The 27,719-nt window shown below is 54.9% G+C and overlaps 2 protein-coding genes across 4 annotated transcripts in view; both read left to right on the plus strand.

The window, feature by feature from the left end:
• Positions 1-616: 616 nt before the first annotated feature.
• DRP2 (dystrophin related protein 2) lies at positions 617-26,535 on the plus strand. 3 transcript variants are annotated; one of them, XM_062640458.1, is made up of 24 exons: positions 617-1,373; positions 8,533-8,686; positions 13,569-13,702; positions 14,485-14,641; positions 15,222-15,342; positions 15,773-16,041; positions 16,526-16,672; positions 17,162-17,240; positions 18,339-18,399; positions 18,777-18,838; positions 19,079-19,153; positions 19,850-20,051; positions 20,240-20,325; positions 21,012-21,169; positions 21,287-21,453; positions 21,734-21,845; positions 22,221-22,357; positions 22,617-22,682; positions 23,279-23,344; positions 23,602-23,745; positions 24,303-24,540; positions 24,674-24,794; positions 24,937-25,023; positions 25,812-26,535. In XM_062640458.1, exons 2-24 carry the CDS (start codon positions 8,579-8,581, stop codon positions 25,829-25,831), a joined length of 2,817 nt encoding a protein of 938 aa, XP_062496442.1. In that variant the 5' UTR covers positions 617-1,373; positions 8,533-8,578; the 3' UTR covers positions 25,832-26,535. The 3 variants fall into 3 exon arrangements, with proteins under 3 accessions (XP_062496442.1, XP_062496441.1, XP_062496443.1); XM_062640457.1 differs by having other exon boundaries at positions 24,937-26,535; XM_062640459.1 differs by lacking the exon at positions 8,533-8,686 and having other exon boundaries at positions 619-1,373; positions 24,937-26,535.
• RPL36A (ribosomal protein L36a) overlaps positions 12,251-27,719 on the plus strand; it is a 46,643-nt gene continuing 31,174 nt past the window's right edge. Inside the window, exon 1 of the mRNA XM_062640463.1 lies at positions 12,251-12,254. Coding sequence (XP_062496447.1) covers positions 12,252-12,254 — 3 coding nt within the window. The 5' untranslated portion in view covers position 12,251. The remainder of the gene's footprint in view (positions 12,255-27,719) is intronic.

Genomic DNA, 27,719 nt, shown 5'->3' on the forward strand with positions numbered 1-27,719 from the left:
TTGTGTTTTACTGAAGATGAACTACATTTTGACTTCTTTCTCCAGGTTTAAATTTGTGACCTAAGAAAGCTTTTGATCTGCCCACATCCACCTTCTAACAGTGGTGTGGGATTAGAAAGCTTTGCTCTTAGGGTCCCAAAACTGGCAGTGAACCTGCATGGAGGTACACCCGACCTACTGTTTGTGAGGAATAAAGGGAGGGAAGCAGGCAACCTTTAGAAACAGCGGTGGTGTTCCTGTAGAACATGAGTGTATGAGTAGGAAATGAACATCTTCAGCCTGTCAGCTCTGGGAAAAGGAGGGCTCATTAAAGGTTGCTCAGGAGAGGCTGTGAGGCGGTCTCATGGGCTGGGATCAGATTTGAATCCTTTTTCTGACCAAGTCATTTATCTGTTTCTTTTTGTCTGATAACATCACTGGCACCTTGAGCAGTTTGAAATCCTCGGGTGGAATAACCTGAACAAGTACAAACTGTTATGTATGGACTGAATTCCTAATTCCAGGGTTGCTTGTGTCCTGAGCCAAGGCAGGAGCTCAAATCCTTCTGTTTTTCATTAACTGAGGTGGGATACCTTGACATTTAAAAGATCTTGGATCAGGATTTCTCCCCAGCTTGGAGAACTGCCTCTTCCTTTACTTATCCTTGTTTCCTGAGACAAATAGGAAGCATATCCAAAATGAAATTATTATCCTGTTTTGCTCCTTAACTTTAATTTTAAATAGGCTATTTCTAAATTACTAAAGCATGCACCAGACACCCGAATTGTTATTAAAGGAGGTGAATGTGTCTGGCATTTTCCAGCACACGCATGGCCGTATCTAACCTAAAATGAGAGCCACCAGTCCTGAAAGGCAACGGGGAGATGTCAGCAAGCAGCGGGAAGCGTGTCTGAGCCCATCAACCTGTGTCAGGTCCCTGCAGGTCAGACCACAGTGCTTTTGTGCATCTCTGTTTCTCTCCCCCTCCCTTTTCTTTCTCCCTTTCCATGTGTGTTTTGTCTCCTCCTCCTGTGTCTGTCTTTGCTTCTCCACTCTTCTCCCTCCCCTCCACTGGATCAATTGCTGGCCAAGGAGACCTCCAAAGGGCCGGGCGCTTTGTGGGATCGTCCTTGTTCCTCCTGTGTTTTCCGAGTCAAGGGTATCTCTTTGGAGGCTCGGAGGGATGCTGTTACTCCTGGTGATGTGATTGCATAGCAACACAGCAGCGCGGTCGGTGGAGGAGGAGAGGCAGGGAGCGTGCAGGCAGCAGCGCCCAGCCTCAGCATGCATCCCTGTCACAGGGACTCCTTTGCTGATTCACAGGCAGCCCCAGTCCCTGCTCCTGAAGCCCGGCGGCTGCTGCTCCCGCGTCTCAGACCTGGTGGACTCGGAAGGTAGGCCATGACTAGGATTCGTTTCCAACTCGGATCCTAGGTGGGCTGGGAGAAGGGAAGGTATTGACAGATTGGTAACCTTGGAATGCGCTCTTTGGGTGTGTGTGCATCCCTTCACAGTAACACTGTGTATGTGCGGGCAAGGAAACTTGCAGAGAAGAATAGAAGGGTATCGGGGGGAGACAGCGGGAACGAGAGAGCTGGACAAGGCTGCTTCCACAAGGGAGAGGCTGGGAAGCAGTAAGTGATGCGGATTCCCAAGGCAAACAATAGTAACCAGCATCCCGATTTCACCGGCTTTGATTCTTTGCACACTGGAGGCTTATTCACTCTGAGCTCTGGGGAGGGTGTGTGGTGGCCTTCCAGCATCCTCCTGGGAGGATCAGACAGCAGGACAAGGCAGGGACCCGAGTATAAGCTGGGATCAGACTCTAGCCCCAGTCTGCCCTTTCCATTCCCTACCTTTCCCAGTCCAGCCTTGCTCCTTTGTGTCTGGTCTGCCCTCCCCTCCCCCAGCTTCTCCCCAATCCCTTTCACTTGCTCATCCTCCTCCTCTCTCAAGGCCTCACATTGCCACCGCTGACCTTCCCCTTGATGTGCCTGGCTGCAGAACCACCTGCAGGAAGCACGGGACCTCTCCTGCTCCCCAGGGCTCAGCAGCCTCCCTCCCTCTCCGTGCCAGGCAGGGCAGTGCTTCCCCAGGGTTCAGTGCTGTGTTGCAGGACAGGTTATTACTGGTTCCCAGGCCAGCCCGTTCCCTTCAGTCTTCCCTCTGGCATGGCAGGGAGGGGGCTGCACTGCTGGTATTGCCAGCATCCTACCCATGGGGTCTCAGTGCTGAGATTGCCCATCCGTGCAGGGTGTGGAGCAGTTACCTTTAAGTGCTGGGCTGTGTGAGGGACAAACAGATGCTTGTTTGGGGTTTAATTTAGCCCTGAAACCCCAAATTCCAGTACAATCCTTATCAGCCTGTGTGTTCCCCGCTCCCTCACCCCAGGCCCTTCACACCTTCCTTCCTGCTGCTCACTGACCTCTCTGGAGCCAGGAGAGTCCTTGTGTGGTTGCTCTCTTTAATGGCCTTTACTGCCTGACCACAGCACCCTGCCCTGTGAGGACTCCCAGTTACAAGTCTCAGTCATGCTGGGAGCGTTCCTGGTTTTCCAGCTGTGTGCCTGCCATGGCTCCGGTGCCGTCTCACATCCTCCCCTGCCTGCTCCCTGTGCTCAAAGCTGCTTTCTCCTCTGCTGCAGGAATGGGCCAGGCAGGGCTCTGGTGACAAGCAGCGTGTGCTGGCCCTTTGGGAAGGGACTGGACTATAGACATGTGATTCCAAACTATCTTGGTTCGCAGCACTGGGCCCAGGAACACGGGTGTCTGGAGCGCTGGGGTGGGAAAGTGTTGGAGTGGGTGCTGTGATGTGATGCTGTGTTCAGGTCCTCTTTGTTAACTGAAGTAATTAAGATGAGGACCGGCTCTGTCTGGATTGGTAACTGAGCTGGATCAGTCCAACTTGCTGAAAGCGGCCAGGACTGCAACCATGAATGGGTCTGCTCAGGTTGGAGTGACTCTAAAACCAAACACAGTGAGATAGGGAAGGGATTAAATGAATGGGTATGAACAAAAGCCCTGAGTTCTGGAGGCATATGGTGAACTTCTGACCATAATCCTACTTTGAGAAGTATATTCAAGGCTGGATGATAGAAAAGGAATTTTAAGTCTCCTAAACCAAGACAGAATCCAGACTTCAAAACCCCCTCATTTTCACAGGTGTATAAAGGTGAAACTGAGCTTTTCGGAACTGAGCCAAAATAGCCCCATCCTGTTTTCCTTTTCTGCTTCCCTTAGCATAAGAAAAAGCTCGCTCTGATACATCTCAAGAAAGGAAAGGAAATGTGACTTCATGTGGCACACAGCCTGCTTATAAAATGCGTGGCCTCAGAAGGCCAGGGAAACCCCATGCTTTGACAGGGAGGTTATTATAAAGACAAGCTTGTCGTGGGCAAGGCAGAACATTCAGTACAGAGAAAGAGATGTCAGTTTGACACTGAGAACGAGGAACGAAGCATCAAGGAAGCCAAGAGTTAGGACAGCGCTACCTTGGCTATCACTGAGACGGGTGGGCTCTTCCCACTGCTGCTCATCAGTTATATAGGGTGGCAAATGGGTGATGTGTTTTCCACAGTGCAGCAAGGCTCGTTTCCTGCCTCTAGCAGCAGGGAAGGAAAAGTTCAGCTTCTTGGAGGAGAAAGACAAAGACAAAACTCGAGGTTTTTAGTGGGTTTGAATGGGCAGGATTCAGGGCTACAACTGAACCGAAGAACGGGGTTCAGTTTTTACGGCTGCTGCAACCTTCTTTCACTTAATAACCAGGTTATTCCCCCCTTTCCACTGTCCCTTTTGGAAGGCTGGAAGATGTTTGCTCCTTTTGTCTGTCAGATCTATCAGACAGCAGCTCCTGTCCAGCACAGCAGGGCTTTGTGCTTGCAGCTGGGTCCTCAAGGTGCTCAGGTAATTATCTGCAGTACTTCTCTAATGGAAAGAGGAGGGGAAAGGATGGGAAGAATCCGCTTGCAAAGTGAGTTTTGGAGAGAGCAGCTTAAAACCCAGCTGGGAGCCTGCAACTTGTGACAGACATTTACATTGCAGCCTTCCTAAATGAATTCCCACAGGTTATTTTTAAGCAGAGCAAGGAGCAGCCGGTTCTGCATGGCCGTGCTGGGGCTGTGCACCCACACTCCCCGGTTAGCTGGGCACATCATTGTCCCAGGTTCCTGCTGCAAGGCTGACTGGTGGCATCTTTCAGCTTCAGTTTTTGTGTGCAGCTGCCTATTCTTTTGCTTGGAAAATGGCAAGTGAAAGAGCCAGTGGGAGAGATGCTGCTTCTGTGGCACCTCTCTATCCATAGAGCTAAAATGATGTCTAAGTGGTCATTTAAGAATGCAGCTCATTCAGTGTGAGTGCCCCACATCACCCACCCAAAGTGAATGGGGCACCTCCTGTGCCACTTGCTCCCTACCAGATACAGCAAAGGTTTTATGTCGCTTCTTAAGGAGAGCTGCTTAACTGAAGGACCTTTCATTGTGATGAACGAGGGGACCTGGCACGTAGGAGACAGTGCAGTATGAGGCCCAGCTGCAGCTTTGGCATCTGGAGTTTTTAGCCCTGGGATGACAGGGTTGTAAATGCCCACTGATGGGGAAGGTTGCTGATAGCCCTGTTCCCCTTTCCTTGCACACGGGAGCAATCGAGAACCTGCATTTGAGTATCTACTCCTGGTTTGTAAAGAGATGGAGACCAAGGGCCCGTGCTCCAAGAGGGTTGTGTTGTTTGTATGCTTGGTCCCAGTGGGACAAAGTCTTCTCTTCCTTCTCTCTTGACAAACCTTGACCTAATGGGGTCTTGGGAAATAGGTCTGCTGGCCCTCAGTCCCAGGCTTAAACTATTTACTCAACATGTGTAGGATACCATTTTTGCTGGGACAGGATGTGCTATTGTGCTGTTGAGGGAGTCCTGCTGTCTGCCAGCTTGGGAATGCTCCCGTTGTAAGCATTTACATTGGAGCTGAACTTTGAAATATCCACAAGCCTCCCACCTTTCCCCTTAAAGGACACGGAGCACACTGAGCTTTAGCTTCTCTTGTACAGGAAGTTAAACAACAACAAAGCCATTAACATTTCTAGCAGCAGGGAATGTGTTTGTATTTCCATTCCCCTCGTGGGGACAAAGGCTAAGCTGCCTTTCCTTAGAGCGCTGCCATATTTTTGCCTTATAGGCCAAGATCTGAAGTGGAAAGTTTCCGCCTGGAAAGAACGTTTTGGGGGAAATCAGCAATTCAAAGCATAAACCTTGTGATCGAGAGACCTCTTGACCTAAATGTTGTATTTGCTGCTGTTACATGCGGTAGAGAGCTGGAAATTCAACATCCAACATTGGACTTCTGTTGCAGGTCCCTCGGGTTACCTTTAGCGATGCAGGTCAGCTGCAGTGTGGATTCCCTTGGTGTTTGGGAGGGTTTGTATCAGGAGGATTTTAACCAAAGGCAGTGAACCAGCAGAAATACCCCATGCAGGATGTGCACTGGTGGGGAGCTGCCGCCTTCCTGCTGGGTGGGATGGAGAAGAGATGGGGCATAACCCATACACGTGAGCGCTGCCTCTCCAGCCAGCCAGTGCTGCTGCTACAGTGGGTCTGTAGGAAGAAAGCAGAGGGCACTGAGCAGAGCACTGACTTGTGTGGTAGAGCTGAAGCAGGATGGGCAATGGCCATTCCAGCTGCATTTGTCAGACTGGCTGGAAAGCCGAGCCCGGGTCTCCAGTGCTGAATTAGTAACAGGTACAGCTCGGGTAGGAAGAGGAAAAAGGCAACTGCTTTCTTTTGAATGCACCCTAATGCCCCCTAAAGCATTCAGCTGTTGAAATGCAACAGCAAGGGCTTTGGCTTTCTTACTTTTCAAGCAGGGGATCATTGTGGTCTCCAGTTGTGTCCTGGTTATTAAAGTGGGAGCTGTAACACAGCGCTGTGAAATGTCTAATGCTTTGTTTCCTAAGGTGTAATGGGAGCAGAGATGAGTTGGGTGCTTTTCATGTGGGACAGTGCAAACCAGCACCTTGTAACGAGGGATTAGACCCTTCTGAGGAGATCACCTTCGGGCCTGGAGTGGGAACCTCCAGCAAAGACCATGTGAGGGACACCACTGGGAAAGGTTTCACTTCTTGCTGCCTCCATTGTATGGGTGTAATGCCTCAGTGCCTGCTCTGCGGTCACTCTAAGACTGCTCCTTGTGATGTCCTCCTCCTTGTGCAAACATGGGCCCTGAGGTTTTAACTGCTTGCACAGAAACGTGCCAGGGGATCACCCACGCTTTCAACCTGATGGCACTGCTTTCAACTCCTTTTCAAGCACAGGCTTGTGTCAGCCTGCAGGGATGGCAGTTTTAGTTGCCAGCACTCTTATCTTTATGTGCTTGATGTTGTCCCTTGGCTGTAGCTTGTCGGGTCTCCAGCACCAACCTAGAGCAGAGTGCAGAGGGGAAAGCTGCCTTGGGAGAAGCAAGGTGGATCACAGGCCCTGTTCTTGGCAGCTGTATGCACCAGGCAATAGCTGGGAAGCACCCACAAAAGGTCCATCCCCGTGCTGCAGTGCCCAGACACGGTGCTGTACTGAAGCACTGAAATAGCAGCGCAAGAGCTGGAGCTGTTTTGTGTGCCGTGGCAGAGGAGATCAAGAGCTGGCTCCTGTAATAGCAGGGAATTTGGCAAGGGATCATAGGTAGCTGGTGGTTTGCTTGCAGCCGTGCCTCGCTGCCTGGTTGTCTGTCTCTCTCCCATCAAATGTCCTCTTTTGCCACTGTGTGTGGTGCCGGACACCAATGGCATTCCTCTGATGGAGGCTTCGAGTGACTTTTCATGCCCTGAGAATTGTACCTCTGCTGGGTTGAGCCTCATCTAGAGGTCGTTTGGAGCATCAGGCTCAGCTCAAACCCCAGATAGCACGAGCATTGAAGGAACAGGACACGGTGTTACCTGCTGTCAAAGACAGAAATCATCCCCTGTGCCCTTGGAGCTGCCCCAGGAGGTTGGGGGGCTTTGAAGACCCTGGAATCTATAACTGTTCATGTGCCTGCATGGGGAAGGAGCAGAGCAAGGGTGCTGCATTGCACAGCCTGCGATGTTCATCTCACCAATGGGCAGGAGGGGTAGGAGACCAGACTTGGATTAACAACATGTTGTTGGAGAGCTCAACACAGGCTGTTCTGCTGGAGAGGGAGAGAATTATGGCTGTTCAGACTGCTCAGGGATTAAAACCACCCGTAACAGGATAAGCTGTGCTCTTAATGTGTGTAATGGAGGGGGAGAGGCAGCGAAAGCTCAGGCAGGGAGTGAGGGATATGACAAGGTGAGAGATGGGCAGTGTGCACCATGGCCTGAGGCTTTCTCAGTGTGACTGCAGGACACGCTGCCTGCTCCTGCCCTGCCAGGGACAAGCAGGAGGCTTCTCAGCTGGTCCAAGTGGGTATGAAGGAGCCAGCGACCTTCTTCCAGCAGTATTGCTCCATGTGTGCCTTGCAAGCAGCCCCATCTCCTCTTGGACAGGAGGTCTGGCTGTGGAGCCAGGTGACAGTCACCAGGTTAGGCAGTGTGTGGGGCAGGAGACAGCACAGTCCCTCAGCACCACCCCGTGACCCATCACAGGCACAGTATTCAGAGCATCACTCATGAGGTCAGATGAGCAAATCACATGTGCTGAGTCTGGCTGGGCAAAGCCCTGCATGGTAGACACTGCTTTCATCCTGCCATGAACATGCTGGTGCTTAGCTCCTTTCACAGCGCTGCCACTGGCCAGATGTAGAGTTGAGGGATTGTGATTTGCCAGATTCAGGTAAATATCTTGCACCATTTTCTCTGGGCTTTATTGTCTTATGGTTTTCTGTACCGCTGGGGTGATGCTGGCAGTGGGATAAGTCACTGTTAACTTTATTCAGAGTCCAAACACCACAAAAAGCAGCACTGTGACCTAAGGTCGTGTTTCCCATCCATAGAATAGACAAGGGGCCACAGCTAAGGGGCTTTTTGGGTGAGACAATTCTACCAATGGAGTTAAAAGAGAGTTTTATAATGAGCTCAAACTCCTAACAAGGCTGATGATGACAGTGTGAGATGCACGCATGGGGACTGTGCAGCTCCAGGCAGTTTTCCTTCTGAACATAAAAGGAAAAAATGACGTGTTTGAAAATATTGTTTGTTATGTAAATGTGTCTGTTTTGTCTCCACATAAGTGGTTGTCCTGGATTAAAAAAGCCCCACAGTACTATAGCAGCTACTAGGAAGCAAATTAACGCTCCCAGCTGAAACCAGGACAGTGGTGATGGCAGTGAGATCCCCTCTCCCCTCTTCCATTAAACCCTGGGTATCTCCTGTAGTTCAAGCAACCCAACCCTTTTAAAACTGCAATGTGGGACTGGCTGACACCAAATCCAATCACCTCCGATTGTGTAACTGGATGCACATAAAAGAGCTGGACATTTAAAAAGACTGCAACGTTAGTACAAATGTATTAAGGAAAAGCATCCTTTAGGCTTTGTGAAGGCAGCACAAAGGGGAGGGGGTCAGCTCCATGAGGAGGTGCAAGCTGACCCTGGGACTCTGACGCTGCTTTTCAGGTGCTCGTGCCCAGAGCTGTCTCCGTCCCCATGAACATCGGTTCTGATGCAGCCCTTGGTGATGCAGGAATGGCCCTATGCCCTCCCACAATGTCCTGAGTGGCACGACACAGAGCAGGTACAGCACAGCAGCACTGCCCGTGTGCTGTCTCAGGTAAGAGCTGGGTCTGGGAGCCTTCCTTGCAGTGGTTGCAAGTATAAGTGGAGCAAACTGGGACCTCTGTTCCTGATGTAAGGGAAAGCTGCTGACTCCAGGCCCCCATCTGCTCGCACTTAATGAGAGCATTGGCTCTCCTCAAGCATTTTGGCTGCCAAGCATTTCCCAAAGTAGAGGAAGAGAGGCAACCTGCAGAGCTGCATTTCAAGCCTCCTTCAAAATGAAGAGGAAGAGGCCACTGTTTGCAGCTCTTTGTTGGGTTTGTTCTTTTCCTGGATGTCTGGGAGAGCATCAGCTTCTGCTGAAAATGTAGGTTTCTCACTTCCCTGGTTGCAGAGAACAGCTTGGAAATAAGCCCCTGGCAAACGCTGTGTGCAGAGGAGGAATCTGACCTCCTTCTGGTCTAATGTCTTGAGGAATGGCGAGTGGGTGCTCACACTGCTGGTCCCCGAGCCAGCCCAGGCTCCTCACCAAAGGCAGGCAGGGAGGTGAAGGTCCCTGGGTGAAGGGCAGTGCAGAGGGGAGGGAGGGGAAGGGGAAGGTGCGCTGTGAGTGTCTGCAGAGCTGCCCGTGCTCCGCACTGAGCAGCCACACGCTGGCTGAGCACCTTGCTCTGGGTCACCCAGGACAGCAAGGCTGGGGGAATGCTGGAGCATGGCTTCCCCTTTGCTGCCTGTAGCTGCTGCCCCAGGGTACCTCTCGCCTGACAAGAGACTGATGGATGGAGCCCAAGTTCTCCTTGGGCGCTGGCAGTGTTGCTCCTAGGGGGAATGAGGGGCCTGGCTCTGCCTCTTTTCCTTCGTTGTGCTTCAAACATGAAGAGCAAAGGCTGAGGCTGGGGCTCCTCACTGGCTTCCATCAGCATGGACTCATCCTGCCCCAGAGAGCAGCAGGGGTCTGCAGGAGGGAGGCAGAGCTGTCTCTGGAGTGGCTCCAGTGTGTAAGGATGAGGCTTGCAGCTGGGGCAGGCTCTTGGTAGCTGAGCCAGGGCTTATTTGCCCTGTGTTGGAGAGCTGCTACCAGGCCAGTGCATGGGTGGTTAATGAACTGCCCAGCAGATGAAGCGAGAAAGGAACGGGATAGAACAAGAGGAGCAAATGCCCTCCTGAGCAGCATGAGCAGTCCAAGCCTCTAACGATGGGGTCAGAACCCTATGGGGCCTGCTGGGTGAGGGGAGCTGGTACAGAACATCCTGTGGGACCCACCAGCAAGGCAGCAGCACACAGGGAGGGTGCAGACAGCCTCAGCTGAGGTCATATCCAGCACAGGTTTCCCCCAGTCCCTGCCTGCGCCTGGCTTTGTGCTGTGTGGGCATTGGTCTGTTGGGTGCTGTGCACCATGTGCCTGCTGGCTCCTGCAGTGTTAGTGACAGCCCAACTCATGCAAAGGGTCTGCAGTGCCCTCCTGCTCACAGGTGAAGGTGTTGCCAGGAAACAGCCCTCTCCTCTTGTCCTTGCTTGCCCTGAAAGCTCCCTGCAGGCTGCAAAGATAGAATCACAGAATGGTTTGGGTTGGAAAGGGCCTTAAGATCACCCAGTTCCAACCCCCTGCCATGGGCAGGGACACCTCACACTAAACCAGGGCACCCAAAGCTCTGTCCAGCCTGACCTTGAACACCGCCAGGGATGGAGCATTCATAACTTCCCTGGGCAACCCATTCCAGTGCCTCACCACCCTCACAGTAAAGAACTTCTTCCTTATATCCAATTTAAACTTCCCCTGTTTAAGTTTTAACCCATTACCCCTTATCCTATCACTACAGTCCCTAATGAAGAGTCCCTCCCCAGCATCCCTATAGGCCCCCTTCAGATACTGGAAGGCTTCTATGAGGTCTCCACGCAGCCTTCTCTTCTCCAGGCTGAACAGCCCCAACTTTCTCAGCCTGTCTTCATACAGGAGGTGCTCCAGTCCCCTGATCATCCTCGTGGCCTCCTCTGGACTTGTTCCAACAGTTCCATGTCCTTTTTACGTTGAGGACACCAGAACTGCACACAATGCTCCAGGTGAGGTCTCACAAGAGCAGAGCAGAGGGGCAGGATCACCTCCTTTGACCTGCTGGTCACGCTCCTTTTGATGCAGCCCAGGATAACAAGGATCCCATCCTTAGCTGTGTCCTGGCTTTGCTGGAGACTCTTTCCCCAGTCTGGGAGGTGGTTCTCCATCAGTCCAGCCTGGGAGGTGGTGGGAGAGGAGGTTGGTGGTGGTCCCAGAGGGAGGAAGGGACAGCAGCTGCCAGATGTGCAGGCAGGGAAGGAGGGGAGGAGAAGGAGAGATAGAGGGAGCTTTTGATTCCCTCCCCGTAGGTGGAGGAGAGCATGGGAACAATGCTGGGTGTCAGGACTGGGGGGGGGCACAAGGAGCCAGCCCAGAGCCTTCTGGCAAAAACAAACCACTTGCACCCAGTCCAGGCGGGCAGAAACATCTGTGCTGACACCCAGCGCTGGGCTGGGACATGTGGGGGCAAGGAGGGCATCTGCAGCTTTTGGGGCCTCAATAATGTGACTATTTCTCTCCCAGGCATCCAGAGCTCACTGGGGACCATTCCCTGGGTCAATCTCTTCCCTGTTGAACACCCCATCTGCCCTGCATGTGCTCCAGCACCTGAGGGCAAGGTCTCTGCTTGTCACCCCATCCCAGCCCCACCATCACCTTTGCCATGCCCTCGCAGGGATGGATTTCCCCTAGTTCCCGGAGCACCCCACCTGTACAGGGCCAGCTTCCTGCACGGAGCTTTCCCACCCTGGGATGCCCTGCAGACCTCTGCCCCCTTCGTGCTTTGCAGGCAGCCCCGGTGGCAGCAGAGGGGTTAAGGCAGGTTGGAGGCTGCTGGAATGCCACCAGACAAAGCTGGGATTGAGGCTGGCTGCGAGGAGCTGCCGCCCCCCTCCACATTCCTGGGGGGTCAGTGCTCGGGCTGCTCTGCTGAGCACACTGTGCCCGTCTCCTTCCCTGCCGGGTGCTGCCTGGCAGCACCCGGAGGGGTGGGAGGTGATGCCCGCTCTCCCAAGGGAGCTGAGCGGCCCTGCGGCGGATCTGAGGCGAAGCACAGGTAGGTGAGCCTGGAATCGTGTCCAAGGGTGGAGCGGGAATGCGGCTGCCGGGGCTCTGGGGAAGGGATGCTTCAGGGATGCTCGGAGGGAAAGCACTCCTTTTCCCCTCTGCTCGCTTGAAGGGGCTTTGTCCTAGGGAAGCAGATGCTTGGCCGCTGTCACTGGCTCATCTGCTGGGCATGGTCTGTGAGCTGTAGGCTTGGTGGGCTTTTAACTTCTTAAATGAGGCTGGGAGGGCGTTTTGTTTGCTGAGCTGTGCACCTGCACTCAGGTAGAGCTGATCCCTCCTTTGGTTTCCCCTGGGATAGAGGGGAGGGCTGGGTGTTCACTGGCAGTGCTGTGAGGATAACCTGCTTCAGGGTCTGGAGGATGTGCCTATGCAGGGTATTGATTTTTTCTATGTGCAAGCAGCAGTTTTAGCTGGAGCAGTTTATTAATCACGGCCCCAAGATTCCTGTGAGCTCTGTGGGTCACAGTTTTCTCTGTTTCCTTGATGCTCTCAGAGCGGCAGGATGGCGAGGCAGAGAACAGGCTGGTGTTAGGTGGTTTGCGATGAAACAAACTTAGAACCAGTCTTGGAGAGAGAACTATTGTGGAGGGGGTATTGGTTTAACTGTGAGGACAAGCTCCTTGTCTGGTGGGTTCCTCCTGCCTATTATTCTCCTTGGCTTAGCTGGGTTTGTCCCCTTGTCATCTCTGGGAGCCCTTGGACAGGACAAGTACCTGCACGTTTTCCTTGGAAGAGCTGCTGCTCTTCCCCAGCGGCAGCTGCCCTTCCCTGGCAAAGGGGTGCCTGTTGTATGCGCTGTTTAGAAAGTGCTAATGCAGTTAATTATGGCTGATTAATCACCTGGGGATAATTATCACAAATGAGCTCTACTATCAAAGTAGCATTAGATCGAAATGCTGCCGTTTCCCTAACAAAGCACATCAATGTCTCACTTGTGGAGATGAGATGTGTCCCTGTGCTTTGCACAACTGGTGCTTTTGGAGAGGAAATCCCCCCTCACTCACTGAGTCCGTGTGAGATGCTGCTTGTCCTGCTGGCTTGTGGTGCTGTTGCCAGCAAGTACAATGATGTCTTCATTGGCATCATGAACAGGAGCATGATAGAGTGCTACGGGCTTAGGGGAAGATTTCTGCTGCATCCCCTGAGGGTTTGTTGTCCAGGGATCAACACCCGGTTTTGCAGGCTCAATGATGAGCTTCCATTGTGGGGCTGGGTTACGGTTTGCTGCCATCTGCTCAGAGCATCCTTCTCACCACTGCCCGTTCTGGAGAGCTGCAAGGGAGAAGCAGCATCTGTGGAGGATCAGCAGCATCTGAGATCTCCTGTGCAGGCAGGGAATATCCTTGTGCTTCTGTAGAGGAGCAGGTGGCAGCTCCCAGTACTGGAGATGGCGCAGAAGAGGTTGGCTGGTCCTCTTGGTCCTAGGAACAACAGGACCCATGGTGCTTTCCTTTTCTCAAAGGCACAGCAGTCTGTATGGCATGGAAAGACATCACTGTTAGTCCTGCAGGGACTGTGACACCCAAGGGGCAGCTCTGATTTAATCCCTAGCAGTGAGATAAGTTCATTGCTGGATAAATGATGAGCAAAGATCCTGCAGAGCAGAGATGTACACTGAGCCCTTCCTTCAGCCTTTGCTCTTGGTGCTGCTGGAGCTGGCACTGCATCCTTCCTCCACAGACCCCTCTGGGAGCAGGGCAGTCCCTTGAGGTTGGAAATCCAGGCAGGGTCAGGAATGAACGGGGTAGGTATCCCCAGGCAAGTGCCATAAGCATAGGCCAGCGCTCTCTGGATGCAGCCTGGTTCTGTTTCTGCCCAGGTTGAAGCCTCACAGGATGGTGCAGGACCCTCGTGCGTAACCCCCTGGGCTGTGAGTGGTGCTGCAGGGCCCCAGGCCCCTCTGGAGATGAATCTTTGCTGGAACGAGATCAAGAAGAAATCCCACAGCCTGCGGTAAGAGTTCCTGCCCGGAGCCAAGCCCAGGGCTGGGCTGGCCTCCCAGCGCTGCCTGCTGCAGGTGCCTGGCAGGAGGGCTTGAACCCGTTTGCTTGATGAGCCACACGAGTTCACAGTGACCTTGGCTTGGTTTCCCCTCTTGTCCACAAACCTGGGTCTTCCTCCTTGTGCTGAAAAGCATCCCCTCCATTTCCGCCCATCCCATCCTCTTCTCCCTCCCCTCCTAAGCTCCTGCTCTTGCTTTCCTCTGCCTTCTCCATCTGCTGCTGCTGCTGTCTTGTCTGTTTCTGCCCCATTGCCTTGCTGTCATCTCCACTGCACTTGTCCCTTTGCTGAGAGCCACCTTCACTGCACAGGGGGAACATGACTTCCAGGCCACCAGAGGTTGCAGCTCCAGAGCCAGGACAACGCAGCCTTTAACTGGGGCATGTTAATTGTCTCCTGCCTTAATGCAAAGCTCCTGGAAGCTGCCCAGTCATGTAGATGCTGAGCCAAGCCCCCTGCGCTAGAGCACAGCCCCAACCCACAGGCAAATGCAGTCACTCTGTCCCTTGCTCTGGAATCCAGGGAATAGCCTTAAGAGTTTCCTCTCCCCAATGCCTCCATGCTTCACCCTAGCTGGTGGTGCAGTGTCTGTGCTCACCGAGGGTCATGCACCGTCCCTGGTGGGGTCGTGTGTGTCCTGAGATCACCCCAGCTGCGGTGCTGTGCTTCCCCAGGGAGCCTGCTCCTTTCCTGTCCATCTGACCGCTGTCCTGCTGTCCTTGCTCTGCTGCCAGGGCTCGGCTGGAGGCCTTTTCTGACCACAGTGGGAAGCTGCAGGTGCCTCTCCAGGAGATCATAGACTGGCTGGGGCAGAAGGATGAGGAGCTCTCGGCACAGCTGCCCCTGCGGGGGGACGTCGTCCTGGTGCAGCAGGAGAAGGAGACCCACGCGGTACGTGCCTCGCGCCTCCCCTGCCACCAGTCACTGCCGTGGTGAGCTACAGGTCCCATGGCACTGGGACCCCTGCCTCATGTCACTGCCAGTGCCCACAGACATGAGCCCCTCAGGCTGAGGAGGTGACATCCCAAACCAGCCTGTCTCTGAAGCCATCTGCCCCTGGCTGATGTGCTGCTTTGGCACATCCTGCTGGTCCCCCCCTTGCTCCTCCAGCAGAGGAACAGCTGCTGGGATGAATGTTTGCGTGACCATGCTCTTGCTGCATAAGGAGAGTCTCCAAGCAGTGCCTATGAAAGCATCATCAATAAAGCATTTCATTTTGCATAGCCCTGGCTCAACAAACCCTCCTGAGCTCACTGTTCTGCCGCCCCACTCCAGCAGAGCTGCAGTGCAGACCTCTGCAGGAGCCACCTTCTTGCAGGTGGTCATTCCTTCCCCAGACTGCAGCAATACTTCTCTGTTAACTCCTCTCCATGTCTCCAGTGAGGTCTGGGCTCTGGAGGGAATAAATCACTGCAGCACTTGGCTGTCCATTCTCCCCAGCTGAGCCTGCTCTCTGTGCTCTGCTCCTCAGGCTTTCATGGAAGAAGTGAAGTCTCGGGGACCATACATTTACTCTGTCCTGGAGTCAGCACAGGCTTTCCTTTCCCAGCATCCATTTGAGGAATTAGAAGAACCAACTTCAGAAAGCAAAGGTCTGTGGAGGGCCCCTTTCCTTCTTCTCCCATAGCACAGCTCCTCCTGGGTTGGACTGAAGAGGATGGAGTGGAAGTGGCAAGTGGTTGGCGTGGCACAGTGGCCCATCAGTGCTCTGCCTCATGCCATCATGCACCAGGCTGCTCCCAACCCTCTGGCCAAAGGACAGGCTGGCAGAGAGCAGTGCTTCTGTCCTAGACAAAGGCAGAGGCTGTTGATAGAGCCCATGATGGGTACATCTCATTGGGCGGTATCAGATGTGCTCTGGGGTAGGTTTTTGAGGAGCTGGTGCAGAGATGGATCCTATTATCGCATGGTTTCCCTCCCTCTTCCCAGTTTTCCTTAGGTTTATTTAATCTTCCTTTTCCCTGCCCTCCCTCCCTCCATCTCTCTTTTGGGCTGAGCCCTCACTTTTCTCTCTGGTCACAGATGTGTCTCCCCGGCACCGCATCCAGAACATCAGCCGCTTTGTCTGGAAGCAGGCGAATGTGGCCAGCGAGCTGTGGGAGAAGCTCACAGCACGCTGCGTGGACCAGCACCGACACATCGAACGGACACTGGAGCAGCTCCTGGAGATTAAAGGGGCCATGGAGGAGCTCAGCACTACACTGGACCAGGCTGAAAGCGTGCATGAAACCTGGGAACCCATTGGGGACCTCTTCATTGACTCCTTGCCAGAGCACATCCAGTCGACCAAGGTACTTCTGGCTCTGAGAAGGCTCCAGCCTTCACCACAGAGGTGATGAGATGCTGCTTTCCAGGAGGGCAGTGTTGCCTTTCCTGACTGCTCAGCCCAATGCAGCCTCATTACTTGGGGTCTCAGGGGGCAGGTCCTCCCTTTGACAGCTCCTTAGCTTTGTGAGGGTGGATTTGTCCCACAATGTCCAAGCAATTGGCTGTGCTGAGCACCTTGTCAGGGCGCAGGCCTTACACAGTACAGTGGCTCAGCATAGGTGAGCTATTGCTCATATTCCACTTCTCAGTCGATGTGAGTTATCCCCAGCCTGGCTGGGTTTGGTTTGGTTTTCCTCTGCTGAGGCACTCTGTGGTACAGCAGTGTCCTGGCAGCCACTTGCCCACCCTAGCTTGTACACAGGAATCAGATCCAAGTCCTGATTGCTCTCCTGCTTCTTTTCCTTCTTGCCCTGCTCTGTGCCTGTTGCCCTGGGCACGGGGCTCCAGCTGTTCAAAGAGGAGCTCTCCCCCATGAAGGATGGCGTGAAAGTGGTCAATGATCTTGCGCACCAGCTTGCCATCTCAGATGTCCACCTATCCATGGAGAATTCCCGTACCCTGGAGCAGATCAACACACGCTGGAAGCAGCTGCAGGTGGGAAGGAGTCAGGATCAAGCACCGCAAATAAACCACAGGTGGGAGGATGCTGGGGAAGGGCTGTTGCTGCTGAGCTTCAGGGATGATAAGTAAGGCTTGGCATAGCAGCGATGGCATAGCTGGTGTTCCCGGAGGGAGAGCATCAATTCGGTGTGAGGAAAAGTGCTGGTAAATCTATAGAGGTCTTGAGCAGGAAAAGGAAATGGGAGGAACAAGGATGGTCTCTGAGGAGAATCAGGATCTGATGGGGATGAGTCAGCACCAACTGTGGCTGCTTTGATATCTGTCAAGATATGGATACAGGTGAGCTGGAGATGTGGCTTGTGCTGCCTCAGTCTGTGGGAGGACGTGTAGAGGGCTGAGCAGAGTGGGGAATGCAGATACCAAGGCAGGTGAGGAAGGAAGAGGACCTGCATGCTGGGGCATGTCTGAGTCCATCCACAAGCATGACGGGCTGCCACTGAGTTCTTCTGTCCCATTCTTCAGGCCTCCATAAACGAACGCCTGAAGCAGCTCCAAGATGCCCACCGGGACTTTGGACCAGGCTCCCAGCACTTCCTCTCCTGTACGTGAGTGGGTCCTCCTGGCTGCCCACCTTGAGGCTGCCTCTGCAGGGTGGCTCAGCATGGGCTGTGGCACAGGAGAATGTGGTGCAGCGCCCTGTTGCTGAGCCCAGAGCCACACGCACAGCTAGGAAAGGGCTCAGTGCCTGTTGCACAGGAACCAGAGCAGGAAGCATCTCCCCGAGTTAGCGTTGTGCAGCCTCACCTTGTGGGACCAAGGGTGGGACATGAGCATGGTTCCCCTTCAGAATGCAGCTCCCAGATGATGCTGTGACTGTGCCAGCCTCAGAGATCGGGTAGGCAGACAACAGGTATTAATCATTTGGAGGCCAATAATGTGCATGTTAAGGAGGTTTTCATTCACATGGTGAGGCAGAGGGATGCTGTTCCCGCAGGTCTGAGCTGCTGATGGCTCTCAGATCTGCAAAGAACGGGTAGCAGGTTGTAGAGTCCACCCTTGGAAATATTGAGCCCTGCAAGGTCTCCAGGTATCAGTGGGGTTTGTTGGCCTGTGTTTGTATGCAGACCATGTCTGCCTATCTGAAAGTAAGAACAACTTTCCCAGTTGCTGGAATTGATAAGCTGCCTGTGACAAGGGAAAATAGCTGAGGGTGATAAAAGGGCTTTCATCCTCTAGATAACAAACATAGGGTGCAGGCAACTGGTATGGAATGAGTCCTCATCTTCCTGAGATACTGCAGCTGACACACATAGCATGAGTAATGGGAACAGCAGATGCTGTGGGTGCCCAAGCCTGGCCATAACAGGCAGTGCTGCGTGTGTGCCCAGATCCCACCGGTGACCACAGCATTGCCTTGGGGACCATCAAAAGCATCATGAAGTGTCTCTTGCTGAGTTCTGAGCTCAGCAAGACTTGGAGCCCATCTCAAGAGAGGCAAGATGCCTCTAACAAGACCAGCAGTCTCGTGTCTCTTAGAGGTAGCATCTTCTCCAGGACCCCCAGTTGGTGATTTGGGAAGGCAGAGCCTCTTCAGAGGCACCTGCCTGCTGACAAGGTCCTGCTGGGCTTTCACCAGAAACAGCATCAGCCTAAAGGATCGTTTGGCGTTGGTCTGAGATCTGTGTCTCTCTCCTTGCAGCCTCTGTGCAGGTCCCCTGGGAGCGAGCCATTTCCCCCAACAAAGTGCCATACTACATCAAGTGAGTGTGCTCCCAGCCAGCGGTTTGCTCTGGTCCAGTGGGAACAGGAACTGCGGGCCAATGAGGAGAGGAGGGCAGTGAGCAGGCTGCTCTGAGCACTGAGAACCAGGTTTTCCCTGGCTGCAGAGGTGCCCCAGAGGAGGGGGAACAACGGCTGGAAGGAGTGGGGGGCTGGTAGCAAGTGGAGGCATCCTCCTGTGGGCATCCTGCATGCTGCTGTGGCTGCGGAGTGCTCACTGGGGGTGCAGCAGCCCCAGCATCTGCAGGCATTGGGGGACTCACTCCTGGGGCTGGCTGGGTCCCTTTGGCAATCTACTTAATTAAGCAGCTGCTTAATTCCCAGTTTGACTTTTGGCTTCCTTCTATTTCCCTTCCAGCCACCAGGCCCAGACGACATGCTGGGACCACCCAAAGATGACGGAGCTGTACCAGACGTTGGGTAAGGAGCCTGCCACAAAGCCATTCAGTGTGGGGTGTTATGAGAGATCCCCCCAGCCCTCTGTGGCGCAGGGGCCCTCAAAGCAATGGGGAGCACCCCCCTACCAGGTTCTGCCTCTCCTTCTGCCACACACTCTGCTTCTGCTGGTGGGGCTGGTGCCTGGGACCTGCAGCTGCCGCTCATTGCCCTGGAGATGAGGATGTGGAGCTGCAGTTCCATTCTTTTCCTGTGTTATTGCAGCGGATTTGAACAACATCAAGTTCTCAGCGTATCGGACGGCCATGAAACTGCGACGGGTACAAAAAGCCTTGAGATGTGAGTGCTGGAAGAATTTTCCTCCTGCTGGGTTTCACTCGATAAAGGCATTAAACTAACACAAGCTTTTAACAGCACATCAAAGGCAGGAGCCCACCAGAGGACAGGTAGCTGAGGCAAGAAGCGCTAGGAAGATGAGGCCGTGGCTGGGAAGCTGAGCAAATCCACTGTGCCAGTGCCTTTCTTTGCAGGTTTAGGGTGGAAATGCCTCAAGGGCAGGTGTTAGGCAAAGGTATTTGAGAACAAAGTGGTCCAGCTCCGAGTTACAAAGTTGTAGGATCAGGCAGGGGCTCACCCAGGAGCTCTAAGAGAAGCCATGGATGTAACTGAGAGCAGAAACCAACCTTGCTGGCAGGGGCAGGGAGAGCTCCATTAGTTAAAGAGCAGGAAGGGAACCAGTAAACCTCACTTATGTAGGTAAAACTCCAGTTAAAAGGTGTCCCAGCCAGTGGCAGGGGGCTGGAGCTGGATGAGCTTTAAGGTCCTTTCCAAACCCTTCTATGATTCTATGTGGGTATTTTGGGAGGGGTTTATGGGTAACAGCAATCCTGGGAGCTGTGCCCATCCTGCCAGCATCTCCCCCATCACAGTGGGTCTTACACCGCTCAGGACAGGGCTGCCTCTCCCTTTTCTTGCCTCTCACCTCTCCTGTTTCCCTCTCTGTCTCTGATCCTGCTGCCCATGCTTTCTGCACAGTGGATATGGTGACCCTGGCCACAGCCTTGGAAATCTTCAATGAGCACGACCTGCAGCCCAGCGACCGAGCGATGGACGTGGTGGAGGTCATCCACTGCCTGACCGCCCTCTATGAGAGGCTGGAGGAGGAGCGGGGCATCCTAGTCAACGTGCCGCTCTGTGTGGACATGAGCCTCAACTGGCTGCTGAATGTCTTCGACAGGTACCGGTCTGCATCCCCCTGTGCTGCGGGGCTGCCGTGCTCGGAAGGAAACCCCGGTGCTGTTCTTGCAGCTGGCAGTGCAGCCGGATGGCCCTGGCCACCGCTGAGGTGCATGCTTGCCTTGCTGACCCCCTGCATCCAAACCCCTCCAGAACAGCAGCAAACCTGTGCCATGTCTCGCCTTGCAGTGGCCGCAGCGGGAAGATGAGGGCTCTCTCCTTCAAGACGGGCATTGCGTGTCTGTGTGGGACAGAGGTCAAGGAGAAGTTCCAGTGTGAGTCCCTGCCTGCCTCCCCCAGGGTCTGATGTGCAGTAACCTGGGGAAAGCAGGAGTGCTTTTGTTTCCTGGCTTCGCCCTTCTTTACCCAGAAAGCACAGAGGAACAGCTATCCTGCAGTGACTAATATGCTTGCATCCCCACCTTTGTCTCCCTTCCTCCTATGCCACCTAAATCAGAAGGCATTTTTGCAGACTAACTGGTGCTATGGTGATCTTGCTTGCATAGCACTATAAGGAACAGTGCAGAGAAGGCAAACAGGCAACACTTATCTAGTGCTTCCCAGAAGGAATACACCCGGGGATGCGCAGTTGGGGTTTCAACCAAGGAAGCCCCTTTGCTCACTGCATTTTGATTATGGTACTTTCTGCCATGGGATACTACAGAGGGGTCAGCACAGGAAGCATCAAGGGGTTAAATAAAGGGATTGGGCAGCTTCACAGAGGACAGGCCAGCTGTGGCTCTTAAAGAAGTGATGCATGTAATCTCAAGAAGACTCTAGGCTCCTGGTTATTGGCAGCTGGAAGGATATTAAGGTTATTTAACCATAGACCAGTTTCTGTCTCTTATGTGAGCTCCCTGGTCTAATCCACGCATCCGCCCCCTGTACCTGCATCCTGCCCATTGTGTCGAGCATCACCCATGTGTCTAACGGGGCTCTGTGCGTCCGTGTCCTGCGGCAGATCTCTTCAGCCAAGTGGCCAACGCCGGGGGGCTGTGTGACCAGCGGCACCTCGGTGTCCTGCTCCATGAGGCCATCCAGGTCCCGCGCCAGCTGGGGGAAGTGGCGGCGTTCGGAGGCAGCAACGTGGAGCCCAGCATCCGCAGCTGCTTCCGCTTTGTGAGTAGGGTGATGTGGCTGGGATGTCCCCTCTGCAGCTGCTGTGCTGGAGACAGGCTCCAGGGGTGGTGAGGAGCTCGTGCCCCATCACGGCAGCTCCTTCCTCTCCCCTCCCAGAGCAACGGGAAGCCCGCCATCGAGGTGTCCCAATTCCTGGAGTGGGCCAACCTGGAGCCGCAGTCCATGGTGTGGCTGGCGGTGCTGCATCGGGTCACCATGGCTGAGCAGGTGAAGCACCAGACCAAGTGCTCAGTCTGCCGGCAGTGCCCCATCAAAGGCTTCAGGTAGGGGTTGTGATACCTCGGCCCCCAAGGGAAGTGCATGGTGTCCTGCAGGATGGAGCTCAATTAGTTCTGTGCTGTTGGGGGGACCTATTGCTCTGCAGCAGCAGTGTTTCAGGCAGGGTGCCAGCAGAGAGGAGGGAGCAGGATGCTCTTCTGGGCGCGTCAGCCATCAGTACTGTGGGTTTAGTGGGGTGCAAGAGCAAAGCAAACCATCTCTGTCCCCTGCTGATCCAAAATGAGGTGGTTTTGCTGCCTCCCTAAGGCCTCTTGATCTCCCCAGGTATCGGAGCCTGAAGCAGTTCAATGTGGATATCTGCCAGACTTGCTTCCTCACCGGACGAGCCAGCAAGGGCAACAAGCTGCACTACCCCATCATGGAGTACTACACCCCGGTATGGAGCTGGGCCGGGCTGGTCTTGGCTCAGAGCAGGTCCCCATTGACAGAAGGAGTCTCGTGATGTTGAGGCTGGTGCAGCCCCAAAAGTGGATCCCTTTGTGTGTTTCTGCTCCCCTCTGCATGCTGAAGGCTGCCTGTGTCCCTGCTGCTCTGGGGCTCCTGGTGAGCACGATGGGCACCCAGCTATGTCCAGCTTGGCTTGTGCCAGGCCCAATGACAGGCTGAGAGAACTGCCATGGCCCTGCTTGCTTCCTCAGTTGTGTCTGCCTCTCCCTCCATGGAGCTCGGGTGCAGCCTGAAGGGACTTCTCCCCTGCTGTGGTCCCCACTTTTTGTTAAGCAGCACTTTGGCAATGTCTGTGTCTCTGCAGACCACATCCAGTGAGAACATGAGGGACTTTGCCACAACGCTGAAGAACAAGTTCCGGTCCAAGCAGTACTTCAGCAAGCACCCGCAGAGAGGTTACCTGCCCGTCCAGTCCGTCCTTGAGGCTGACTTCTCTGAGACGTGAGTTGGCTGCATCTCTTGATCCTATCTGATATGTGAGCTCTAGAGATGGAAGCAGCATCTCAGCTGCAAGACAGGGCTCCCATGGGAGGGTTGGAGCAGGCACTTGCTCTGGGGGTGATACAGCTCCTAGCTGTTGCTGGAGCAGAGATATCAGTCTCCCTCTCCAGGTTGTCCCTGGAGTCCAGGGCAGCTCCTCCAAGGCTGAGCTCTGAGGGAAGGCTGCCAAGCCTTGCTGAGCAGTGTGCATCTCTTCCAGACCAGCCTCCTCCCCGATGCTGCCTCACGCCGATACCCATTCCCGGATCGAGCACTTTGCCAGCAGGTATCACCATGGGCGCTGCTGCCATGGACTGTGGTCCTGATGGGTGCGGAGGGGTTCCAGGGCACATGTACAGTGAGCTCCTGCTGCCTGCAGCCCCCTCCGTGCTTGCCAGCACATGGGGTTGGCTGCAGTGTGATGGGAAGAGGCAGCTCCAGGGCCAGGCAGACCTGCCTGGGATGCGGGTGATGCCACGCAAATTGGCAGCGAACACCATGCATTTGACAGCAGATATCTTAGTGGTGAAGCAGCCTCCATGCACCCTCCTGCTCTTTTCTCTGTATGAGCTGCTGGATGGGTTCCTCAGCACCTTGCTCTGCCCATGTGCTGCCCAGTGCTGCTGCCTTGTGGTCTGTAACGCCTCTGCCCTCAGCGTGGGTCCAGGCAGAGTGTGGGGAGCTGAGGAGCACAGGGAGGCTCCCTGCAGGCTGCAGCTCATGTAGCTCAGGGCACACTTCCACCCCTCTGGTTATGCGAGAGGATGCTGAGCTGGCTGCAAGGCAGAGAGGGGTCTGGCAGGGGCTGCTGTAAGAAGGGTGCATTAAGCAGACATTCAGGGTGTCTGTCACCACATCTGAGCCTGTTTCTCTTTCCTTCAGGCTTGCAGAGATGGAAAGCCAGAACTGTTCCTTCTTCAGTGACAGCCTGTCCCCTGACGATAGCCTGTGAGTTCTGCCTCCTTTCCCTCCTGCGGAATCAGGGCTCCTGTGGCTCCATCCCTGCCTAGCCAGGGCACAGAGATGCTTTCCTTCCCAGCTCCTTTGAGCCTGAGGTCCTTGGCTACCAAAGGGCCACTTGTGGTAGCAGCCACAACAAGCTCCCATATGAACCCACCTCCCTCCAGGCTGTCCTTCCCCATGAGCACACAAATCCTATGGGACTGATGTTTCTCACTAAGGGGTTTCTCCCCCTGCTGCAACAGGGACGAGGACCAGTACCTGCTGCGCCACTCCAGCCCCATCACTGACAGAGAGCCCGGGGGCAGCCAGCCCATGCCAGGAAGCCTCAACATGGATGACAAGGGAGAGCTGGAGCGAATCCTGGCCCACTTGGAGGATGAGAACAGGTAGGGGCATAGGCAACTCTGAAAGGGGGGTTACAGCCTAAGGGAAAGGGGCTGGAGGAGCCTGGCAGAGCTCAGAGTGGAGCTGGGGATAGCTGCTGGGGCTGGAGCAGGGATTGGAGGAGCTGGTTTGGAGCCCTGAAACCTTCCCTGGAGCACTCAGGGTGTGCTCTCTGAGGGAGGCAGAAGAGCCAAAATGTTCCTGCCCCATGCCCAGAACCTGTTCCCCTCCTGAACCCCAAAGTGGCTGATGTGAGCACAGGGCACTGCTGTCTTCCCCTGAGCCCCTCACAAGCAGTGGTGGGGCTGCTCTGCATCACTTGCAGTGAGGCTCTAGGCAGGGTAGATCGGCTCAGGAGGAGGGGATGCTTTCCCTTGCTCTCAGCCTCTTAGGAAGCAGTTGCATGGCTCTTTGTAAGTGGGGCAGAGCTGCAGGAAGGCTACTCTGTGGTGCAGGGACAGGGTCCGGGAGTGTGCTGGTCCTCAAGCGTCACAGCAAAGGCTCCAGGGGTGCCTTGTCTCTGAGGAGAGCGGTGATGCTGATGCAGGCTATCCCGCAGGATCCTCCAGGGAGAGCTGAGACGTTTGAAGTGGCAGCACGATGAGGCGGTGGAGTCTCCAACCTTGGCTACAAGCTCCCCTGAATCCATGCAAGACCCATGTAATGATGAGCTCCTGGCGGAAGCACGGATCCTCCGGCAGCACAAGAGCCGCCTGGAGACCCGCATGCAGATCCTGGAGGACCACAACAAGCAGCTGGAGTCCCAACTGCACCGGCTGAGGGAGCTGCTGCTGCAGGTACTGTCGGAGCAAGGATGCAGGGAAGCCCATCCTTGGGGCGGGCTTTGCCATAACGGAGCTGGCAGAAAGGGATGGTTGGAACTGGGGGAGGACAAGGACACAGAATTGTGACAATTCCCCTTCTCTCAAGCCTCCAGCAGAGTCAGAGGGCAACGGTTCAGCAGCCTCTTCCTTGGCTTCATCTCCACATCAGTCTGAAGGCAGCCAGGCAAAGGAGAGAGAGCACAACACCCCTGACACTGAAACTGCAGGTGAGGGCTGACGCTGGGCTGAGCTCCCCCTGAGTTCAGCGCTGCAGGAAGCTGCCTGGGCCCTGCCATCCTGCAGGAATGCTGGCCAAGAGAGGTGGATGCCCATGGAGCTGCTCACCCCCTGCCCTCTTTCCTGCTGCAGATGAGGTGGAAGCCAAAACCCAGGAGGTCAGCGTGTGCCTGGAAGACATCATGGAGAAGCTGCGCAGCGCCTTCCCCAACTCTCGAGGTACCCGAGTGAAATCCCCCTCTCTGGCCTCTTACTGCTCCCTCAGATGAGGTTTTCCCACGGAGCCCTGTCCCGATCCCAGCTTCTCTGTGATGGCCGGTCCCCTGCAGCGCCTAAAGCCAAGAGCTCTGCTGCCACAGCGCTGCTGGGACTGGTGTTGGCCTGGGCACAGAGAGGATGAGGAGGAGTTTTTATACCCGTAAGGAAATGCTGCCAAGAGTATGGGCCAAATAGACCCCCTCAATAAGCCACAAGGCAGCCTCTGCCCTGCTCGGGACCCTGCACCCTGCAGGGCTCCCCATGGCAGAGATGGACAGACCTGTCAGCATCGAGTCTGCAGTGACCACCTTGAGCCACCTCTTTGCTCCATCCCTGTCCAGACCCCTCTCCGGGACACGTCGAGGCCGTAGTTACTGGGTGAGATGGAAGCAATGGTGCGAGCTCTCCTCGCTGCTCATGGACATCTCTGCACAGCAGGGATGGGGACTGGGGGATACACGCGGATGGCACTTAACCTGCCCAGTGGGTTTTGATGTTGGTTTTACTGCTGTTCCTCTGTGCTCCATCCCAAGAGCAGCACTTGGTCCTGCGCCCAAGCTGCCCATGCGTGTGCTGAGGGAGGCATTGCTTGGTGCCAGCACTAACACAGCAGGGAGCTTCCCTCTCTGCCCAGCCCCTGGCCTGCTTTCTGCCATCCCTGAACCCGATCCTCCTTGGCTCTGCAGCAGCCCAGTTCTAACCGTGTGGCTCCAGGTCTTGTTGTCCTGACCTCTGTGTTTCTCTTCCAGGTATGACCTCCCTTATCTAACACCTCCTGTGAGCCAGAGGCTTTTCCTAACCAGCTACCTGGCTACCTTCCTCCCCTTCCCCTCCCTGCTACACTCCTTGTGCTGCAGCAGACCTCGCACAGACTCCCTGTGAGGCAGTTGTGCAGGATACTTGCCAGTCCCAGGAGACCTCAGGGGAACACGGGCCAGGCAGGAGCAGGACTGTGGACTCCCAGGAGGCTGGCTTGGTCACAGCCACAGTGCCCAGGCCTGGGTGGAAAGGGTCAGAAGGAAGAACTGAAGCAGCAGAAGCTGCTTGTCTCCCCTGGCACTTGCAGGCTGCTGCCTTTCCCCGCAGCCCTCGGGGGATGCAGAGCTCAGCATCCCACTGCTCTCCAGCTCTGATCCAGGTTTATGGGCACCAAAACACTCCTGGAGGCACCCAGGTTTTACAAGAGCTCTCTCTAACAGCATCCAGCTGCCAGCCTTATGGATTGAACTCTCTCTGCCAGCCAGGGCTCTGCAGCCAGCCAGGCATGTGCTGCCTGGTGGGGAGAGGCTGGGAGGTTTATGGAGTAGGGATGAGTCCATGCCAGAGCTTCAGCCCAGCTAGTAGCCTTACCTTGAGATGGTCTTTATAACAGAGCCTTATCATCTAATTTGCATATATTTCTGTATGTTATATATATATATTCTGTACTTAAATACTCTCATGGACTCACTCCATTAAATTCTAATACTGTAAGTGCAGCTGCCCTTCACTTTCAGTCCAGCCCAGCCTCTGCTCCTGCAGCGACCAGCACTTCCCCTGTTGCTGATGCTGCCTTGGAGCAGGGCTGCTGCGAGGGGAGCTCAGTGGAAGGCTGGACCAGCAGCAGGTACCCTGTCCTGCCTGGTTTGCTGGGGAGCTGTGCCTTTGCTGTGGCACAGAGAGCGTGTCCTGCCCGGACCTGGCTCCATCCCTGGGAAACCTTGGCTCCTGCAGCCAACAGTGCTTCGAGAAGGGGCTTCTCCAGGACATTGAGCTGTGCTGCAGGAGCAGTGCAGGCAGGCAGCAGGACAGGCAGGGCACTTCCTTGCCACCCCAAAGCAGCTGCCCTGCCGCTGTCCTTCAGTTTGAGCTGGGCCGAGGGGCTGGAGTCACTCGGAATCAGGCAGCAGGGAGGAGGCTCCTCTGCAATGGGCGGCAGCGCGATGGTGCTGCTGGTCCCAAAGGCTCCCTCAGGCTGGCTGTCTCTTGCTGTGTTATGTCGAGGAAGAGGTAGAGTCAGGTGCTGAGGGGTGCCCAGAGTGGGGCTGAGGTGGTCCTGATGCTCTGGGGACACAATGATGAGATGCCTGAGCCCTTGGGATAGGGCAGGGCAAGGCAGGGACTCATGCAGGTGTGAAGCATCCTGCCCAAAGCAGGGCTTGCTTCGAGGACAGGGACGGGGCTGTTGTACCAGACTGGGGTGGGATGTGGTGTGAGCTGTCTGGGAGGTTTGGACCAAGACAGTGCTGGCAGAGGTGTGAAGCAGTGCCCACAGTGGGGATTGGGCATTGGGAGTCCTATGGCCTGGTTTTTGGGGTGTTGCGCTGCAGTGTCCACTGACAGCAGTGCGAGTTGCTGTCCTTGCTGTCCCCTATCACACCCAGGCTGGCAGCAGCCGTGCATTACTGGTGGCATTGATGGTAGGCTGGCCGTAAGCATGCTGTGTGTTTGGCTGCAGTGAAGGGACCATATTCCAGCCTGCAAGACCTGGCTGGGTCTCCTGTTATCCCAGTGTAGGACTAGGGGATATGGGGAGGAGCAAGGTTTTGGCCTGAGTGTGAGGTCGGGAGTATGCAGCCAGAGGGGAGCTGAAGGAAGGAAAAGGCAGGATGAGGGCAGAGCAGCTGGCCCTGGTGCCAGGTACTGGGTACCACAGGGCTGTGTTTGGGAGCTAGGAT

Source organism: Pezoporus occidentalis, unplaced genomic scaffold (genome assembly GCF_034315485.1).
Source record: "Pezoporus occidentalis ecotype Australia unplaced genomic scaffold, CSIRO_AGI_Poc_V1 ctg65, whole genome shotgun sequence".
NCBI classification, from domain to species: Eukaryota; Metazoa; Chordata; class Aves; order Psittaciformes; family Psittacidae; genus Pezoporus; species Pezoporus occidentalis.

Excerpts from the sequence above, each read along its gene's own strand:
- DRP2 (XM_062640457.1), top strand. The coding sequence starts at position 8,579 with ATGCAGCCCTTGGTGATGCAGGAATGGCCCTATGCCCTCCCACAATGT. Across the intron at positions 18,400-18,776 it reads AAAGTGCCATACTACATCAA|CCACCAGGCCCAGACGACAT; the intron begins GTGAGTGTGCTC and ends TTTCCCTTCCAG. Across the intron at positions 21,846-22,220 it reads TCATGGAGTACTACACCCCG|ACCACATCCAGTGAGAACAT; the intron begins GTATGGAGCTGG and ends GTGTCTCTGCAG.